The 22,700-nt window shown below is 35.1% G+C and overlaps 1 protein-coding gene across 2 annotated transcripts in view; it reads left to right on the top strand.

The window, feature by feature from the left end:
• Prkg2 (protein kinase cGMP-dependent 2) overlaps positions 1 to 22,700 on the top strand; it is a 91,488-nt gene that overhangs the window by 46,910 nt on the left and 21,878 nt on the right. For both annotated transcript variants that reach the window (XM_076864681.2, XM_076864680.2), the window contains exons 11-13: positions 1,688 to 1,824; positions 3,397 to 3,486; positions 5,466 to 5,607. In XM_076864681.2, the coding sequence (XP_076720796.1) occupies positions 1,688 to 1,824; positions 3,397 to 3,486; positions 5,466 to 5,607 (369 nt within the window). The remainder of the gene's footprint in view (positions 1 to 1,687; positions 1,825 to 3,396; positions 3,487 to 5,465; positions 5,608 to 22,700) is intronic.

The raw sequence follows: 22,700 nt of genomic DNA, 5'->3' as shown, positions 1-22,700 counted from the left end.
TATGGTATAGTGGCAGGTCTGTGTTAGTAACTTGTAGTAATGAGCTGTTATTTCCAGCTTCTTACATCAGATCCTTTAGTGAATTTGTTCTTGATGGTAATTATTGGAGAATGTACTAAGTAAGCATTCCAAAGGCTGTAAAATGTAAAAACTGTATTTCCTAATGGCAAAATATGTATATATAGATATATATAACCACAACACATGAGCTCTCTCTACACAAAGGAAGAGAAGGATGTGTCCTGCAGAAATGCTATAGAAATGAGATCTTTAATATTATGGTTAGATCCCTTAGACAACTCCACTACCGTGTCTGTATTTGGCTTTCATTATCCTATTTTTGGGTTGCCCCAAATTTTCCATCAGAAAAAAAGGAAATAAGACAAATGCAAAATGATGTTTGAAGAGCAGCCTTCTGCAGTGCTGAACAAACAGCTGGAAACTTACAGCCTGATTTCAGTTGTGTCTTCCATATCACCACCTCTCTGTGCTTAATAATCATCCTCCAAGTTGTAGAATAACAACAGATCTGGTATTCTGAGGAAACTGTAGAATGGAAATCTGTGACCTTTTTGGTTACATATGATTCTGAGCCCTTGGCAATTACCAAGCCCATCAGAATTTTAACAATGTACTGTGTATTGACGTCTGGGTACTGTGCTGATGATGTCTCTGTCTGCCAGTTGGCCCTGGGCATGAACAGATCTGAAATACTGCCAGGGACCCTGGATAACACACTTTACACCCAGTTTATACCTCATCTCTGACGAATGAGAGGGGAAAATGGTTTCTAAATAGAGGAAGAATATTCATGATGTCTCTTATGTCATATGAAGAGACAAGGGCAATATCCATCTATAGTGTATTTTCCACCAAAGATCATGGCAAAAGGATTAAATTAACAATGCTGAGATCTGTTTCCTCAGATAGCAATTATTGAAGCAGTATTTTCCCCCTGACTTAAAAGTTATAGGCAGTACCAATGGTAAACATGATAAAATATGGGAAGAAGCCATTTCTGTACAACCTCGTTACTTGTCCAGTATAGACCATTTATGAAGTGTTAAACCTACCAGGAAAAATGTTTATTTTAAAATTTACTTTCCTCTTAAGGGAAAAGATTGATTTTATACCTAGAGTGGCACTTTCCAATAGACATTTCTATGATGATGGAAACGTCCTATATCTGTGCCATCCAGTCAGGTAGCCAGTAGGTGTATGTGGCGTTGAACTTTTGAAATGTGGCTACTGCAACTGAAGAACTGAAATTTAAATTTTAATTAATTTAAATTTAAATAACCTCATGTGATTACTAGCTACTGTACTGAATGGTGCAAATAGAGAACATGATTTAATTTGTTTTTCTTGGAAAATCAAAGAAGTAAATATTAAGAAATAGAAATTTTTGGCCATTTTGGTCCAGGTTCTTTCTGTTACATGATCAAAAACATTTGATTTCTAAATATTAAGACTTCTAACCATATGTTTTCTTACTGTAATACAAAATTTTAGAATCAGATATATGAACTACTTGAGAAATTGTGATGAAACTTAGACCTAAGTGGCTAAAAGCTTCCATTCTCTTTAAATGTGAAACAGGTTTAACTCTCAGTAATTATCATGTTTTAAACAGATATGGCAAATTGTTGTTAAGTCAATGTTGAAGATTTTTCTATTTATTACATAGGTTAAAGTAAAAAATGAGAATGTTGCTTTTGCTATGAAGTGTATAAGGAAAAAGCACATAGTTGACACTAAGCAACAGGAGCACATCTACTCAGAGAAGAGGATTCTGGAAGAGCTGTGTTCTCCGTTCATTGTGAAGTAAGTGAGCCTTTGGTCTCCCAGGACTTGGAAGTTTTAGGCTCTTCTTTTGAATATTTCCATGTAAGAGGACAGAAAGAAGAGGAGGAGACTCTACTCTGAATTAGCCAATGAAATCTTGGATCAGAGTTTCCAGTTGTTTTTATTCTTACAAAAGCATGTTGTTTGTGTGTGTGAATACAAAATTACTGCAGAATAACTTGAACTGATTATTTTATCCAGACCTATTGTAGAATTTGGAAATAGGGAATCAAGACGCTATAAGAAACCCCTCAGAGGGTGTTCTGATGTTGAATTTCTGTAGGAAGGGCACATGGGGCACATGGAAGTTACCGAAGGGGGAACATATCCTGGTCCTCGAATGCCCAGGTACCAAAGGAACCATTTACTGATAGTTATTCTTTTTTTCTGTAGCTATCCTCAGTGTTTGAAGGGGAATTTAAAATTATTCTAGGCCACAGCTCTCTTTACTTGTGAATTCATGGGTTAGTGATATTAAGCAAACTTATATTTTCTCTAAATACCCCCAAACTGTAATTTTTGTGATTTCTGGGTGATAGACAGTGTCTCTACAATGAGAGAATTTGTACTTTTTGATCAAATACCCTGAGAAGATCTTCCCATTTATCCATATTCCTAGACCCATTTTTGCAAGGCTAAAAATTAAGTCTGAACTCGAGTAGTATTACCAAAAATCATCCAATTACCTTTTGTTATGCTCCCAGAATGCCCTTTTAAAATTAATATTTCACTAATGACCTATGATGACCAGCTTCAGGGAATGGTTTAAGTTGTATTAAGTTTTGCATTTCTAGATCTTTGTGATGTATCTGGCAAATAATAGGGCAATAATAATATACTAAGAATAAATATAAATGACAACATTTGTATAGTGAGAGATTAACATGCACCAGTCACTCTTCTAAGCCAAAAATATAGGAGGAGGAAGTGGGGAGAATCACAACATTTTCTTCACTGGTCCTTTAGGAGGATCAAATAAATATGAATAATTTTCAGTAAATATTTATCAACAACAACATATACAAATAATATATAATCAAATGAATATATAATCTCTCTCTATATATATGTGTGTATACATATATATATATATATATATATATACATATATATATATATATATATATAATTTTTTTTCAATGAAAAACAGAGATCTGAGACTGCATAACTAATATGTGTCTGATCTGGGATTTGAGCCTGAGCCTCTTGGTTGAGCTCAGTCTCTGAACCGCTTTGCTAGGTAGGCAGAATAATGAGCTGCTTTATTAAGAGGTATAGTCTTGCAGAGTAGATAAAACTTTTACAGTGAAATGGAAGACATTTCCTCTGTGGGCAGAGGGAAAGCAGTCTGGGTAAAGGGATCCATGAGCAAAAGCACAGCAGTAGGAAAGATGAAAGAAGCTTTGGCGAGAAGCCCAGTGTAGCTGCAGGATATTTGTATGGAGATGAGGGTCATCATTCAAAATGTTATTGAAGATAGTCTTAAGCGACTTTAAAGAGCTTTAAAAGCTATATTTCTAATCATAATCATGTTTTTATCTGTCTTTGCAGATTATATCGCACTTTTAAGGACAATAAATATGTGTACATGCTTCTGGAGGCCTGCTTAGGTGGGGAGCTATGGAGTATATTAAGGGACAGGTAATGAACAAGCATTATAAGCAAGAGCTTTCTTTACTAATGTCAGTCTACAGGATGTTGGATTTAGGGACATTTAAAGAGGCACAGAGGAAATGATTTGGAAATTATTATAAGAAAATGTTATCGCTTGATAAAGTACAGTAGGAATAGTCTATTAGCTGACATTGCAGTCATGTCATATGCACCCTGTAAAGTAGTCAGTTTTAGGCAGTAAAGAATCCCAGAGATGGAGAACTATCCAAGGTCTCATGGTGAGTACAGGGCAGAATCAGGGCATAAACTCAGATGTTTCTGATTCCCAAACTTAAAGAAACGGGGCCTGGTAGGGAGTCGTTAAGACCTCACAGAAAAAAAACAGTGTAAGATGTCAACAAAGGTTCAGTTTTACTAAAGAAGTGGTTTCATGCACTCAAACCACAGATACATACTAAGCACCACCTCTGTAGAAGACTCCATAGCAGACAGTAAGTATGGAACTTTTCTAGATGACATAGAGTTTCTATCATAATGAATAAAAAGTATTAACTTTTTTTCTAACACATCAAGAGTTCATTTGGGGAAATCATATGATTTTTAAAACGTTTCATAAATATGAACACTAAATAGTAACAAAGATGTTTGGCAAATTGTAATTAAATAGCAAGTGAGTTTTGTAGACAGTCAGCTCAGAGGTAGGGAGGGAGAGAAATGCATGATGACAGAGGAAGGTTTTGAATTAAACTCTAAAGATGACAAAACCTTGGAAAGCCAGAGCAGCAGGAAAATACGAAGCAGAAAAGTTGACTTGGTACTAGGTTTCCTTATAGTTAATGAGCAGAATTTGAGTAGGAAATAAGGGTAGTGAAAGAAAATGGAAAGGTAGGCTAGCATTAGATTGTGGAGGTTACTGCCCAGCAGACATTCTAACAGCCTTACCTGGGACAGTGGACCCCAACCCTGGCTATGCTTACAATCATATAGAAAAATGCTGGGCCATAATGCCAGATGTTATGATTTCATTTCATCTGGGATGGTATCCAGTAAATTTTTTTTTCATGCTTGTTAGACAATTCTAGTGTACATTCATGACTGAGAATCGCTGACCTTGGAACATATATTGTTGGATGGATTGGGGAAAACCCGAAAGGATAAGGAAACTTTAATGATGCTACTGCAAAAACATTAGTCTTTGCTTCAACAGTGGAATATATATAGAAAATCTAAATCTACTTATGAAAGAGGGTTCCTACAACCTGTTAAATACCATGCTCAATCCTAAAAACAACAAGGCTAATTAAGAAGTAAGCACATTTTACTGCATGGATTCTGTGGCTTAGAACAGTTAAACAACTTGCTCAAGGTATAGTGAGCAAAGGAAGCAGGAATCAAATCCATTTTCTCTCACCCCAAAACTAGAGTCTTCTGATATACTATGGGGTGAATCACCACCATGTTTAAAAAGATTCAGAGTATAATAATGCTTCTCACTATGCTGGTACAAGGCAACTCTACTAAAAGATCAAGAGACATCAAACAAGAAAAGTTATGGCCCCTTTCTACCTGGGTTAGTATTGTATGCTGTACACACAGGAAATTAAAGTGACCACTTGAGCCATTCTCTAGTCAAGCAATAAATTGCTGAAGTCTCCTTTAAGCTCTCCACTGAGATAGTTGCATTTTCTCCAGAGTGTTCCACAGACATCTAAAGAACTCTTTGTTTCCTTGGTTTTCTATTTTATATGTTCATGTGTGATTATCAGAAACAAGTGCTTGAATAAAGGTATTTTAACTTTAGTGAAGTTGTTTAGTTTGCCTCAAGTAACCTTCTCAATTTCTTTATCACCAGTAAACATCCTAATTTTATTGACAGTATAAAATACATTTTGATATTTACACAAAATATTTATGTTACATATTTGTACTAATATAATAGTTGAGACCTAGAACAGTAGAAAGGACATGTGTCCCGGACACTGAGAATGAAAATTATTTCATTACAGAGGCAGCTTTGACGAAGCCACCTCCAAATTCTGTGTCGCTTGTGTGACAGAGGCATTTGATTACCTGCATCGACTAGGTATTATCTACAGAGACCTGAAGCCAGAAAACTTAATTCTAGATGCTGAGGGTTACCTGAAATTGGTAAGATAAGTTCTTTCATTTACAGTGTCACACGAGATATTTCCAGAACAAAGTTGTGTTACACTTGCAATTTTCTTTTTAATTTTGGTACAGCTATTATTTTCACTATGGGGGATATGGCCTTTGAAGTTGGCACACTTAGTACTGGGAACACTGTTATGAGTACATTCTCTTTGTCCTGTGAATTTAATGTTCAACCATATTTATGACTCCTACTGAAGATTCTCATAATAGAAAGCCCTTAACATTGTATTTTATTAGTATTTTTATGTAATAATTTAATAGGTTTTAATTGATTCATATAAGGACTGGCTATAAGAAATAATGAAAGAAGAGAGTATATCACTTCTGCCCCAGGACACCTGCTGTCTATATAAGGAGAGAAGATAAACAAAACTGTTGGTAGTCATTTTGAAATCTTTCCAGGCAATTCTAATGGGCAACCAGGATTGAAATCCTGTTAGACTACAGGCTTCTGAGGACAGAGACCCTTGCTGTCCATCTTTGTGGCCCATTGATGTCTAACAGGAACTTCCTTGTATGTTACAGTAAAGAATAAAAGAAAAGTGAAACTGCTTTCAGTGAGAAACTAGAATACATTTGGGTGGTGGTAACTGAGGAGAAACCAAGGCACTTGGGACCTAAGAAGGAAACCCCACAGGGTGGGGAACCAAGGCTGAAGTTTTCTAGGTCTTGATAGTCTCTCAAAGACATTCAAACCATCTCTGAATATTAACAAAGATATCAAAATTACCCACCCGAGACCTTTTATATAAGGAAATAATACTATTATTTACTGAGCTGTTATATGTGTAAAGGTACTATGCTAACCTTCAACAATTAATCTGTTAACAATCTGTGAGACAAGCTTTATCACCGACACCTTATAGTTGTGAAATTTAGCCATAGGAATTAACTTTGTTAATTAACTTTGTTAATGTGTGATGGTGACACCATCTCTCCCCATGGTGAAGGAGGAAAAGAGAAGCCCTTTCATGTGATATTTGGCTGACTTCCAAGAGATATTTTGATCTAGTCAGGCTTTATTTTATCCATGGAAGACAGCTTTGAGAGCTGGTGAGGTACTAACTAACACAAGGCTTCAATCATTCTTATTTGTGATTCCTTCATTGGTTGTTTCTCCCTCAGCTCTTTAAAAAAGCTTTGGAGTATCCTAGAAGTAAAACCATCACAGGGCATGAAGGCTCTTGTCCTTCTCAGAGCTGTTTTTCAACAAAACTTGGTAGCATAATCAGTATTTATAATAATGAGTCTGTTCACCGTTGTGTCCATTCTGCTAATTCATTTGTCAATGACCTAAACAAAGAGTAAGAACTAAAGCCTGCAGAGGTTAAAGAGTAAATGTTGAATGTTTCCATTTCTAGCTATATATTAATCTAGATATCCTGAAATCCTCTTTCTACAAAATGTCTGAAAATACTAGGTGAGACATGGAAAGCAATGTTCCAACTGCATGATTGTTCACAGCACAGCATGGGAGTTCCTCTGGGGCTGGCAATAGTGGGTGGTCGAGATCCAACACTGAAGCTGCCATCTTGTGTGCACCAGCAGCCCTAGGTCGCCTAGAGGTTTGATTTTAGTAGCTGTGTCTTCTGGGAACAGCAGACTAAGCTTTGGACCTGGGCAATGTGGGAAAGTTGAATCAGAGAACATTGTATAGAGCCAGGAATCACACAGATTAAACTCTAAGCGAAAAAGAAAATAAGAAACAAGTATCAAATTTACAAAGACAGAGTACATTCAAGGAAACATGCTTTTCTCATTATTGGCTCTTGGTAGAGGCACAGGAAGGGTCTCGTCTAAGAATTCTTGGCCACAGGCTAGTCTTAATGGAGAGATTGGTGTCCAGTCTTCAAGGATGGAAAAATCCAAGTAAGAATCTAAATGAAAATAGATCCAGGTTGGTGGCATGCCCAAGTCCCAAGAACCAATGTATATTCTCTTTGGAAGAATATACTTTTAACTCCAGTCACAAAGAACTCTAGTAGATAAAGTTCCAGGAAACATGAGCTCACATTTTTAAAATAATAAAATAAATGTATAAGGAGGAAAAAAGCTACCATGAGCATTAATTTTCAGAAACAAAAAGAGCAGAAGGAGACACATAAACTCCTTATATATTGGAGTAACTAGGTACAGAATGTACAGTGAATACATCTGATGTGTCTTGAAAATAAGAGTGGGATAAAAAATGAGTGAGGAGCAGATGTTTTCAAAAAATATCCAACAGGTTTTTGGGGGAAAAAAACCTAACAAATAAAGGATCTATTAATGAATTAAGAGTATAATAATTGAAATTAAATGTGCAATGGAAATTTTCATTAATGTTTGAATGGTTTGCACTGCACTGTCCTCTTGGTGAGATTAATTATGCATATAAATATGTATGAAAGCATTGGAGAACAATAAAAAGTAGGTAATCAGACCTTGAAAAAGGGCAACACACTAGGTGAGATCCACAGTTAAACAATTTATAGCCAGGCTTGGTATACAAGCCTATAATCCCAGCAGCTCAGGAGGCTGAGGCAGGAGGACAGAGAGTTCAAAGCCAGGCTTGGCAAAAGTGAAGCGCTAAGCAACTCAGTGAGACCCTGTCTCTAAAAAAAAAAAAAAATACAAAATAGGACTGGGGATGTAGCTCAGAAATCTGAGAAACCAGCTTTCAGAAATGGAGTTTTTTTTCTGAAATTCCCATGAAAATTCAGAATGTTTAGAAGTGTCAATAACTAACTTGTAAAATAATAAAATTGAAGAATTTATATTATCTGATATGAAGACTTACTATAAATATAAAGCCATAGTAATCAAAACACTGTGGTACTGGTATAAAGATAGACAGACAACTCAGTCTAGTAGAACAATGTCCAGAGATAGACACAGACAGTCAGCAAAAGAGGATATGCTAGTGTTTTCAGAAGGCATTGCTGAAACAACTGTATAGCTGTAATAGCAAAAAAAAAAAAAAGAAAAAAGAAAGAAAAAGAAAATGACCTGATTGTACCTCTTACTATATGTAAAAATTATTTCAAGATTTTTCATAGACATAAAAACCATTTAGAAAGTAAACATAATATGTATTTTCAAAACTTGGGATAAGCCGAGATTTCCTAGAACACAAATAATACTAATCTTAAAAGAAAAAAAAAGATGAATTGAATTTCATTAAAATTAAAAATTTCTAGCTGGGTGCAGTGGCACATGCCTGTAATCCCAGCAAGTTGTGAGGCTGAGGCAGGAGGATCACAAGTTTGAAATCAGCCTTAACAAACTTAGCAAGGACATAGGCAATTTGCAAGACCCTATCTCAAAATAAATGTAAAAAGGACTGGGGATGTGGCTCAGTGGTTAAGGGTCCCAGGTTCAGTCTCTGGTTCCCCTCCCAAAAAAGAGTAAACATTAAAAAATTATGATTGAGAAAATACATGGCCAAGAAAATGGATTATCATGTCATAAACTAGAAGAAAATATTTTCAATATATATTTAATTGACAAAAGGCTCATAGCCAGAATACATAAAGAACATCTACAAGTAAATAACAAAAACTTGAGCCACTATATTTTAAAACTGGTCATGAACCTTGAAGAAACACTTTACAAAGGAAAGTATGAGCATGATCACTTAGCCATATCACTAATTATCAAGTAAATAAATATAAATTAAAACCACAAAGAAATACACTTCACACCTAGTAGAATTGTTATAATTAAAAAGATTGACAGTATCAAGTGTTGGTAAGGATGGTCCCCTACACTTCTGATGGGGATAAAAACTGAAATCATTTTAAAGAACATTTAGTTTCTCATGGAGCCAAACATACCTATTCTATGACAGAACATTCCACTACTTAATATTTACCCAGGAAAACTGAAATCGGAGCTTCAGATATATTGGGAATCAATGCCCATAATAACCTTATTCCTAACAGGCCCCAAACAAGAAATAGCTCACATATCCATCATCAATTGTATGTATTTGCATACAGTAGTACCTTCAGCAACAGAATTCAGTTTAGTGATAAAAAAAGGAGTGAATTTCTGTAGGCAATAACATGAATGAATTTTAAAAACTATGTTAATAAAAGAAGCCACACACATACATGATTACATTTATAAGTGTTGTATAGTATGTGTTAGAAAGCAATATAATAGATGTCTGTGGGAGGAACATTTGATTGGGAAAAAGCATGAAGAAATTTTCCGAGATAATGGGAATGCCTGTATCCTGAACATATACATGGTGGCTGTGATTATATGAGTATAATCTGCATGAATTGTATACCAAAGATGTGTTCATTTTATTACCTGTCAATTGTATTCAATTTGGAAAATGTCATGGAAAGGTTAAATAGTAGATGATTAACACAAACAGAAAAAATCAGGGAAATGAAAGAAAAAGTGATTTATATAGAATGTAGCATAGAGACATAATAGAAATAAAAGAAAGAGGAATGAAAAAACTTAGAAAAGTTTCTTTAAAAGTTTAATTGTACTCCCAGACAAAAATAATATAGAGAATGAGGGGAAAGCAATATTTCAATAAACCATGACTGAGATTTTTCCAGAAATCATAAAAAGACAGCAATCAGGTAAAGGAGTCCAAATTCCAGATCATATTTCTTCAAGCTCTTGTATAACAAGTCACTTCAAAGCTTAATGACTTAACACAGCAATAGCCTTTTACAATCTCACAGTTTCTGAAGTTTGGAAATTTGGAAATGTTTATCTAGGTGATTCTGACTCCAGGTCTCTCATGGAGTCTTGGTTAGATGTTGGCTGGGGCTGCCATCACCTGGAGGCTTGCACATCTGCGAGGGCTGGAGGATCAGTCTCAGTGTAACTCATTCATATGGCTGGCAAGTTGGTGCTGGATGTTGGCTGGAGGCCTTCATTCTCCAACAGGCCTCTTCACAGGACTGGTTGGATGTTCTCATGGCATGGCAGCTGGTTTCTGTCAGAGTAAGTCTTCCAAACACCGAGGAACTGCTACCTGCCTTGAAAACCTACTCTCGAGGTCATATACCAGCACTTCCACTGTATTCTGTTGGTCTGTTGTGGATGGGCATACCACTCAACACAAGGGGAAGTGGCTCACTGGGGTTCCCTTGGATGCTGGCTACTGTAGTAGTAAAAGTATAGAACTAAAACAGAGAGCATCTTAAAAGTCATCAAAAAGAAAGGGAAGTTTACGTAAACTGCAAGGAACAAAGGAATAAAAATGGGACTTTCAGCAGAAATTTCACTAGTCATAATAGAAGTCATAAAGCAGTACAATATCTTAAACATTTTAAGTGAAATAACTAAAGACTTCATTTGTAAGCCCAGAAAACAAAGTTCAAATATGTTTACTCCTACATACAAAAGTTATGCTTAGAGGGGCAGAAAAATGATCCTTCACGAAGGCTCTGGGTTGCCGCAAGGAGTGACGGCCATAAGAAATGGTAAACACGTCACGTCATTTAAAAATTATGGTATAAATTAATAATCTTTGAAATATATACTATTAAAATGATAAAATACTAAATACCTGAAAACCAGTATCATATAAACAGAATGTGAGAGTAATTGAAATTGAAGCAAAAGGAGAAAAATGTCATTTTAATAGAAGGCAACAAAGAAGAAACAAATCAAGAAAACAGAGAAAGCACAAAATAATAAAGTAGGAAGAAATCTAATATATGTAAATGCCTTAACTCTCCAGATAAAAATGATTGTCAGATAGATTTATAAAATAAAGAGCAGCTTGATGGTGATTATAAGAGAGACACCTAAAATAGGAGGATGCAGAAAGGTTGAAATTAGGATGGGAAAAGATATTTCTGGGAAATATTAAACCAATTAAAATACAGGTTTCATCATGTTAATATCAGGGAAGGTGTATTCCTAGAGATAAAGGTGTAACATTATGATAATGAAAGGCCCCTTTCAGCAAAATGATATAAATATTCCAGTCTTTTATATACCTAATAAAATACTTCAAAAAATAAACAGCAGAATTCGGCAGAATAAAGAAATGTGAATAATTGTAGACTTTTTAATATGCCTGTCTCAGAAATTGCTTGTATATTTAGACACTAAGTCACTTAAGCTATAAAAAAGTGTATAACAAAATTAATAAATTTAATCTAATAGGGTTTGTAAAATATTCAATTCAATGAGTGACTCAGCTGTCACTCATCAATAGGTGGAGAATACACTTGAACAAAATTTGATTTTCTACTGGGTCATTAAGCAAGTTTCAGCAAATAGCAGAAACAGACACTGTCTGTTAGCTGAAAGCCCAGCAGAGCTGAGCTGAGAGTTCCTGAGGGGGCTGCTGTAGGGATGGGTGGTAGGGTACCTGGTGACAGCACAGCAGTAATGCCATCTGGGTGATGGGCCCTGGGCAGTCCAGCCATGGACAGAAATGTCTTTAAGGATGAAAGATGCCTTCTGAGAGTATCTTAGTCTCGTTCTATTAACTCTTACAAGTAGCATTTTCATCCTTCTTCAGTTTCCTGCAGTGCGTAGGAGGGGTGAGAGACCTAATGGAAATTTTTTTTTTCCATCAGTGATAAAACAGGAAAAGCTTGGAGCAAACTTTTCCTAAATAAGAGAAAAACCTGGATGTTGGAATTGTGTCTCTAGAAGGCTGTAGAAGTGTACCCTTTTGTGATAATTGTAGACAATGGGCTTATGGGGAGGGCTGAAGACCTTATTCCACTCTTTCTGCCCAAGTCATGATTGAGATTGGCTGGTTTATTCCTAAATTAATTCCCTCTGGGACCAAGCTGTCTTCATCAGAAACTGCAGGGGTGTAGATTAAGAATTAAAGAACTGTAGGACCATGAATACTCTCACATCATCATCTTTCACCTCCTGTCCTATCATTTCTTAAATCATCTTTCTCCACTTTCCAGGCCAAGGAGAGCTGATAAAGGCAATAGCATTTTCAAGTCCTTATTCTGGATAGAATGAATGAATCAAGAACAGCATTAAGATGTAAGACAGTACATAAAATGTTTAAAGAAGACTTGCCTTGTTCTCAGTCCAGGCAGAGTATGTAATAGTTAACCCTCTTGCAGTTATTCAGGAGCAAACTTCATAGTAATCAAATAAATCTCAGCTGTCACTCACCAGTGGACATTTGATGTGACTGTGGAATTAACTGCTGTGTACAATGCCCCTCAGCCAAAATGCAAAGCCTACCCAGATGCTTTTGCACAGGGTGCACTAACAGAGCAGATTAATTTTACTTATATTGAATATTATTACATAAGAAAGTATAGTATAAAGCATATTAAATATTGATATCATTGCTCATTTTTATGATCTATCTGCTTCCTTCTAGCAATAGCCCCATGACAACAACTAAGAGAGTTTGCTGCTGAACTGAGCAGATTGATTAGCATGTAAGAATGAAGGAGGGACCAAGGAGGCAGCCCTTCCCTCACTCTCAAAGTAGGCACAAGTAGTTCTTGTAAACTGAGCTCAATGTATTTAAAGTAGAACTCAATAACAACAACAAACAGGAAGAAGCCACTAACAACAATCGAACTTGTCTTGGTAGAATTTTAAAGATAATGTGCAATGACTCAACAAGCAATGAAGAAAACTTTAATGAATATTTAAAAACGACGCCCAAGAGAAAGTATACTATATATCAACATATGTGGGCTGCAACAGCTAGAATTACATTTAAAACCTTAACCATTTCAGCTGGGAAATAAGAACGGTTAAAAATCAACGAGCTTGGGGTTGAGGATTTATCTCTGTAGCAAACACAAGGCCTGGGTTTCGTCCTCAGCCCTGGGGGTTGTGGGGATGAGGAGAGATGGGAATCAATGAGCTAAATATCCAACTTAAGAAGATAAGAAAAAGACATAATATAAAAACAAAGAAAGGAACAAAATAAAGAACATGAATTAGTAAAACAGAGAATAAAAAGGAATAGACACAGCCAAAGCTGGTTTTCTGAAAAAGGTAGATTAAAATTAAAAAATCTGTGTGAATACTGTTCAAAAAAAGGCTATAAAATAAATACTTTTATGAATGAGCATAATTACTTAAAGCAGAGATTTATGTGGACCAGAAAATATTACATAGGAAATCTTAGGTTAAATGGAAAAGATGTACAAAATGCCTAACCAAACAAAAAGAAATAGAAAATCTGAGTGATCTTGTATCTTTGAAAAAGCAGTCACTTCAAAGACCTTTAATGTTAAAATTATGGATATCTTTCCAAAAATAGTAAGGGATAACTCTTATTTTATGGGGCTAGTTAATATGAACTTAATTCTCCAAAGAAATCTCCTAAAAATGACAAATTAATATAGAGTCTTACTCATGAATTCAGAGCATAAATCAGGAGCAGAACATTAACAAACTAAGTGATGCTGTGAATACAGATTCATAACAATTCATCTTACAAGGTTGGATACATCTCAGGAAACACAAAGCCATTGGGCCAGTTCCACATGTAAGGAGCTTGATGTTGCCACTCTCACCTCGCGAGGAAAGAGCTGAACAGACTGAAAGAACAACTCTTCCTGGATCTGTAAGAGAGAGGGGAGAACACAGGGAAAACCAATGCTTCCACTTCTGGAGAGAGAGACATGGGAATACAGAGAGTGGCAGCTCACAGGAACAAGGACTCACCAGGGGAACCTCCGTGTGCTGCAGAGGGAAACCTTCACAGTAACGGATGAGTTGCTCTGCAGAGTTCAAAACTCCAGCAACTGCAGAAGGTCTAGACATGGGCAGAAGGACTCACTTTTGTGAATCATCCAGGAGCTGCACTAGATTCTTCCAGTAGATATCACAGGGGCAAAAATAGTTTTGATGGGAGCAATAGTAGACTGGATGTAGTTAATAATAATTAAAAAAAATCTCCAAAACTGAAAATCAGGAGAGAAAAAAAGACTGGGCAAAAATTATTTTATATATATATATATATATATATATATATATATATATATATATATATATATATATAAATAATAGGACTGTGGAACAACTACAGAAGGGAGAATGCAAGCACAATTGAATGGGAACAGAAGGAGAAGACAGAGCACAAAAGGAACAGAAGCAATATTTGAAAGGACAAATAACTGAGAATTTGTCTAAATTAATGTCAGTCACCACTTACATGTCCAGGAAGTGCAGAGCATATTATGCCTCTCTACATAAGTGAAAAAAAAATGAAAGCAGTAATCCACACAGGGATGGAGAGTAATTAGGATTATTTTGTTAGCATACCTGTGAAGTGGTTTAGCATCATTTGGATACCTGAATGTAGACATTACCATGTCTGCTCAGAGCACATGGAAGGAACCTAGAGATCCATAACAGAAAGATAACTGGAAAATCCCCAAACACATGGAGACTAAGCAATACACTAACAAACAACACATGGGTCTAATAGAAATATCAACAGAAATTTTAAAATATTTTGAACTAAATGAAAATGAAAACACAGTTTATCAAAATTTCTGGAATGCAACCAAAGCAGAGTTGATAGAGAAGTCTCTAGCATTGAGTGATATATTAGGATCCAAAATAATCATCTTTGCTCCTACTTTAGGAAACTAGGAAAAAATCAAGTGAAATTCAAAGTAAGAGAAGAGAATAACTAATAATTTGTGCAGAAATTATTGAAATCAGTAACAAGAAATGAACAAAGAAAGTCAATGAAACCAACAGCTGATTCTTTGAAAAGATCAATAAAACCAGTACATCTCTAGCTGTAATACTAAGAAAAGAGAGAGACATGGGGGGAAGGAACAGATTACTAAATCAGAAATGAAAGAGGGGTACAATGACAGAATTCATGTATATTAAAAGGATAATAAAGGACTACTATGAATAGCTATATTTCCACAAATTTGATAACCTGGATGTAGTTAACTAATTCTTTGAATGATAAACTCTCTTGAAAGTCAAAGAAGAAATAAAACAATCTGAAGAGGTTTATATCTATTAAAGAAATTGAATAAATAATCAGTAATCTTTCAAATGAGAAAATATCAGGCTCAGATGGGTGTACTGGTGAATTCCAGTCAACATTTGAAGAAGAAATTATACCAATTCTCTATAGTGCCTTTCAGAAGATAAAGCAGAGGGAATTCTCCCTAATCCATTATTTCTTATTAGTGGATTATAATTATACATAATAATGGGATCTATTGTTAAATGTTTGTACATACATACCCTTGCCCTAACATCAAAAGCAGACAAAGGTTTTATAGGAAAAGAAAACTAGAGGGAAGATCTCTCCTAAACATAGCTGTAGAAGTCCACAACAAAATATTCGAAAATTGAATTCAACAATGTATAAAAAGAATTATATACTAAAGTAAAATTATCTTTACCCTAGGAATGCAAGGTTTGGTTCAACATTTGAAAATCAATCAGTTTAATCCATCACATCAACAGGATAAAATAAAAACCACACAATCATATCAATAAGTATCGAAAAAGCATTAGATAAACTCTATCACCATACAGATTTGTTAAAAAATCTCTCAGTAAACTAGGAAAAGAGAGGGATTTCCTCAACTCAATATAACAAATATCTACAAAAACCCTACTTCTAACATAATACTGAATGATGAGCAACTGGAAGCCTTTCCTCTATGATCAGAAAAAATAAAGATGTCTCTTCTCATCCCTCCTTTTCAACATCCTACTGGAAGGCCTAGTTAATGTAACAAGAGAAGCAAATAGAAGATATGCAGAGTGGGAAGAAAGAAATAAAAATTTCTCTATTCACAGACAATATGATCATCCATGTAGAAAATCTGAAAGAATGAGCAACAACAAAATAATCTCTTGGAATCAGTAAGCAATTACAGCAAGGTCACAGAATATAAGGTTCATATACAAAACTCAATTGCTTTCCTAGATACTAACAGTGAACAAGTGGAATTTAAAATAAAAACACCATAATATTTACATTAGCACCCCTGAAATGAAATATTTGGGTGTAAACATAAGAAAATGTATAAATAATCTATATAAGCTAAACAACAAACCCTGCTGAAAGGAAATTTAGCTGTCCTAAATATATGGAGAGCTATTTAGGATTGTTTATGAATAGGAATACTCTGTATTTTTCACAGTGCCAGTTCCTCCCAACTTGATCTGAGATTCACAGCAATCCTAATGAGAATCCCATCAAGATACCTGATGGATAGTGACAAACTGATTCTAAAGTTTATATGGGGAGGCAAAGACCTAGAATATCAACACAACATTAAAGAAAAATGTCAGAGGGCTGACAGTACCTGATGTAGCTGCAGTGAATAAGACAGTGAGATATTGATGGAGGAGTAGACAAAGAGAGCAATGGAACAGAACAGATGGCCCAGACATAGATCCACAGAGACAGAGTCAACTGATCTTTGGCAAAGGAGCAAAGGCATACATAAAGCAGAGTCAGTCTTTTCAACAAATGTGCTGGAGTAGCTGTATATCCACATTCAAAAAAGGAATCTAGGCAGACCCTGTACCCTTCTACTCCCTTCACAAAAGTTAACTCAAACTGGATCATAGACATAAATATAAGACCCAAAGCGATAAAACGCCTAGAAAATAATATGAGAGAATAACTAGTTGGCTTCGTGTATGGTGATGACTTTTAAGACAAATCAAAGGCCATGGCCTATGAGAGAAATCATTGGTTAGCTACACTTCATTTAAATTAAAAACTTGCTCTGTGAAAGAAAATGTCAAGAGAAGGAAAAGACAAGCCTCAGAAGTAGGAGAAAATATTTTTAAAAGACACATAAAATAAAGGACTATTATTGAAATGTATAAAGTACATTTAAAATAAGAAGAAGAAAATTAAGAAGTTTATTAAATAATGGGCAAAATACCTGCACAGACATCTCACCTCAAGACATATATAGATGGCAAACAAGCACATGAAAAGATGTGTACAATCTAAATCATTAGGGGTTTAAACATTAAAACAGCAAAATAACACTTCTCACCTTCTAGAGTGGTTACATCTGGAACACTGACAACACTAAGTGCTGGCGAGGATGTGGAGCCATGAGAGAAATGCAAACAGCACACACACTTTGGTGGATGGTTTTCTGGTTTCTTAACAAAGTTAAACATACATCAACTATATCATTTAGCAATCCCAATCCTTGATATTTACCCCCCCCCAAAAAAATTGATATTCACTTCAACATCTTCTTGCAAGTGTTCGTGGCAGTTTAATTCATAATTGCCAAATCTTGCAAGATGTCCTTCAGTAGGCAAATGGGTAGATGGCTCAATCCAGACAATGGAATTTTATTCAATGCTAAAAGGCAATGAACTATCAAAACCATGACAACACATGGAGGAACCTTAAATGTATATTACAAAGTAAAAGAAAGTCCAATCTGGAAAGGCCACATAGTGTTTCATTTCAAATGTGTCACATTTTGTGAAAAGCAAAACTACAGGAGACAGTGAAAAGACCAGTGGTGGCCAAGTTGTGGGGTGTGGGAGAGAAATGAACACAACATATTTTGGGGGCAGTAAAAATACTTATATGATATACAATGATTGATACATGAAATCATATGTTAGCTGAATGGAAAGTATGAACTTTGGGTGATGTGTCAAATGTACCACTCAGTTGGGGGATGTTGACTATTGAAAGTCTGTATGTGTGTGTGAGTAAGAAGTACATAAGAAATCTCTGTATCATTCCTCTTAATCTCACTGATTGTTCTAAAAGTCTTAAAAATTTTTTAAGAGCTCTGTTAAAGTAAACCACCACCATAACAGATTAAAGTAGAAAATCTATTATGTAATCACTTCATAGTTGCAGAGAAAATTTTGATACGTTCAGTTATAATAAAATCTCTTAGCTAGCTAAAAATAAAAAGAAATTTAATGAATCAAATGAAAGATACCTAACAAAATTTAGAGCAAGCACTGTACATCATGATTAAACATTTGAAGTATTCTCTTGAAATCAGTGATCTATGTACCCCAATTCAGTATTTTATTTACCATTGAACTAAGATAGAGATAAACTTAAAAGACAGATGGAAAACCAAAGGACAAAATCTACTAGTTGATAATAATTAACTATATAGAAATCCAAAGTGGAAAACAAATGTTAGAATTAATTAGAGAGTTTTTAGTGTGGTTGCAGCATGTAAAATTATTAATATAAAAAAACATATTTTAAAAATACAAAAACAGTGTTATTTGAAAACCAGAAAAATAGTTGATAGAGCAAAAAATGCCATTTATGAAAAAAAGTCATAACCAAGACTAGCAAAAATGTGCAACAATTTTATTGAGAAACTTAGAAAAATCATATTTAAAAGATATTATAAGACTTAAATTAATAATTAATGTTGTTCATTCTCTCTTCTGGGCACAGAGCTAGACAATCCATTTCAGCCATTTTTCTGGGTAGTTATGACCATGTGGCACATGTTAGCAAAAGCCATGTGTACTACTCACATAACTGGCTTGTAAAATTTCTGTGCAGTGGGTCTCTGTACTCTTTCTGGCTTGTTGCCAACAAACATAGCTGATTTGAAGTTAGCAGAGCCCTGAGATGGAAGGAGCCTGTCTCCCTAAATCACTGTTAGTGGAGATCTCACTCCTCAGCAAAACCCAGAATGTAAGAAAGAAGTACATTAATATAGAGTTTAAGCTTTTATACCTTCTTTGAAATATTTAGTGCAGCAACTAGCATTATTTACCTAACTCAGAAGGATGCACTATATTTCAAAACAAACAGACTGAACATCCTAAAGATGTCAGTACTTTGCAAGTTGATCCACAGATTTGATACACTTCCAGTGGAATTCCCAGCAGAGCTTTTCCTGAAAGTTTGGCAAGCTGGTTCTAAAATTTATGAAGAACACCCAAGGGCCAAGAATAGTAAGACATTTTTGAAGACAAAGAGAACAGGATGGAAGGAAATTGCTCCCTCAGATATGAAAGCTAATTATAATGCTATAGCTCAAACTAATTACTAAAGGAGGAAATACAAGTTAAAACCACAGTGATTTTGTACTCACAGATGGCAAAAAGGGAAATGTTTATATTATTAAATCATTGTGAGGATGTAGAGCAATTAGAATTTTTATACACTTCTGGTAGAGAGAGTAGCAATATAATATAATCCCTTTGGAAAATGTAGTTGGCAATATCTAATAAATTTGAAAATGCCATCACATCTTTGACCCAGCATCTCTACTGTCTTATACATATCTATTAGATAAGATGGAAAACAATATCAGTAGAAGAATTTTGGAGTGGCATGTAGTTGGAAATAGCACAGATGTCCACCAACAGTAGAGTGGATAAAAATCATAGTGTGTTAATTAAATGGTGTTATGATACAGCAGTGAAAATGGACTTCAGGATGGATTAAATTAACAGATATAAATTTGAATGATAAAAAATGCAATTTGCCCCAAAATAGATAAGATCTACCTAAAGTTTAAAATATAAAAGTTTTGTCATACTTAGGTATGTTAGATATGGGGCAAAATTAGAAATGAATGCAAGCAAGTGATAAGTGTAGATGTCAGGGGAATGATGACCTCTTGCCCACTGGGCAAAAGGACTCCCTAGGAGAAGCACGTGGACCTTCCATGTTGGCTTTCCTCTAGTTATTTAACTGGTGGGTGGTACAGGGGGTTTTATTCTCATGCTTTATAACTTGTATACATGTCACATTGTTTTATAAATAGACTTTTTGTATATAAAGTATAAATACTTGTTATCTTTCTCTTTTTAGTTTCTCTCTCGCTATATAGATAGATAGATAGATAGATAGATATAGTATTTCCTAACTTAAAAATAAAAATAATTATCAGCTCCAACAATATTCCGTTGCCAAGAAATTATTAGCTGTACTTACTAAGTGACAGTTTTTCCCATCAGTGTGCTTAACATGGCTACTGCTTCTCCTTTAAATACCTTCTACCTCCTCATCAATTTACCTGTACAAGGTTACCTTAGAGCCTGGTTCAAGTCTCAGCTCATACAAGTACCCATGACCTTCCTAGACCTCATGCTTATTATATCTTATTGAAACCCATATGAGCAGTTATCTCTTCATTTTTTTCTCACTAAACACAAGTTGAAAATCTGTTACAAATGCTGTAAGGTACAAAATGAATAGATACAATGTCTTTTCTTAAGGAGCTAGATTTACTCACACCCAATTAGATGGTACTCCTACTAGGGATGTAATTGTGGAATATAAGCAGTGTTAGAGATCCTTATAAGAGAGGAATTGGTTCTGTGATTCAAGGAAATCTTCAAAGAGCCTCAAAGAATTTGTCCAGTTTGCCTTTGTGCATGCAAATCATCCCTTTTTTGCCCACCTTCTACTAAATACTCTGAGCATTTCAGCTGAATCTCCATACCCCATAAAGAACAGGCCATTGTTATGAAAGGTTCATCCACACATACCTTAGCCTCTCTCTAACTTGATGGAAATTACCTATTGTTTCCTATTTAGAGGATGGACAGATGTATCTGAAGGACATTGAATCAATTTTGGTTGTTGGCAGACAGGATGAACAGATTCCATTTTACCCTTGTCTAGACTTGGGTAAAAAAAAAAAGTGCCCTAAAAATGCCACATAAATATTATTTTGGAATGTTATGTCTCCATGAATCATCTGGCTTAATTAGACTGGTCATTTTGTGTCCATATTTATGTGACTGAGAGAACCAATATCTGACAGATTTTCTGACCTAGAGCGAAACTTCTGGGAACAAGCTCATACTTCTTGGACCCAGCTCCAGCAAGCCACAGTGCTAATTTTTCTGGTTCTCAATGATGCAGTCATAGCTGCAGATTTAGAAGTATCTTAAAACTTCTCATTTATTAAAGTATTTGGATACTTAATGATTGTAAGCTTTTAGCTTAATTTAAGCCATGTTTAATAATAGAAATTTAATAGAGACCAGGAGAATCTGCAGTCTGGTTCTCTAGAGATCCTTCTTGAAAGCCTACTTTTGCTAGTAGAATGTGAGGGGAAAAAAACCAGGGGTCTATTTTCTTATTTCTTAGAATGGTCCCTTTAAGATATAAGTCAGGCCATAGCATCATACATCTTTCCCTTAATCCTACAGTAACTCTTAGAAGAAAAATCCAAAGTTCTTTCTGTGGCCTACAAACACACTCCAGAATCTGCTCTCACTTCCTGCATCTCTCCCTCTCCCACATTATGACCCAGCCACACTGGCCTTCTTCCCAGGCCTTGAACTTACCAGTGCATGTTCCCATCTCAGAGCTTTCCTCCTGACAGAATCACTATTTATAGAACTCTAATTCCATTCAGATTTCTACTCAAACCTGTTCAAATGCTTTCTCCTTAGTGTGGCTTTTTCTTGGTCACCTTATTTCAGATACAATTCATATTGCTCTCTGTGCCTAATTCTGCTGTATGTTTCTTTATGGCATATGTCACCATCTGACATTATATGATCATTATGGCATTATATTTATAACCTTGTTTTCTTTCTCTTTTTCTCAATATAAACTCTGCCAGAACTCTTTCTTTATCCTGGTACTTGGTATATGGTGATGCTCAATGAATGTTTATTAAACAAAAATATTAAGTAACTGACTTTTCATTGCCCAGATGGGATGGGGTAAAGAAAAGGTGGAGGCTTGTTTTAGAATCTATGGTGGTGCAAGACAGAGGGAGCTTGATTAAAAACATGCAGAATTTGACAGAAGATGTAGTCTTCTCTATTAGGCATGTAACTTTGGGTAGGTCTGAAGGTCCGTTTCTTCTCACCAAATGAATTAAACCAAAGTTGATATGATTTAAGAAGATAAAGAAAGTGATGAGTTCATAAATCCTAAAAAAATTATGTAGTGATTACCACCTATGGCTCAATATGCAAATATGATAAGAGCAGGACCAGCAATTTAAAATATACCACCTTAGAGCCAGAAAACTTCTTTTAAATAGCTATTAAATATTCAGTCATTCTTTTTTTTATAAAAGAAACCACATACATACTTTTTGTTTAGATCATAAAAAATTTATTTTTAAGTTTAGAGTGATGAAAACTTTTCTTAAGCAGAAGCTAAAGGGAAATTA

Source organism: Callospermophilus lateralis, chromosome 8 (assembly GCF_048772815.1).
Source record: "Callospermophilus lateralis isolate mCalLat2 chromosome 8, mCalLat2.hap1, whole genome shotgun sequence".
NCBI lineage: Eukaryota > Metazoa > Chordata > Mammalia > Rodentia > Sciuridae > Callospermophilus > Callospermophilus lateralis.
The sequence above is the reverse complement of the archived record's forward strand: the minus strand, read 5'-3'. Positions and strand labels throughout refer to the sequence as shown.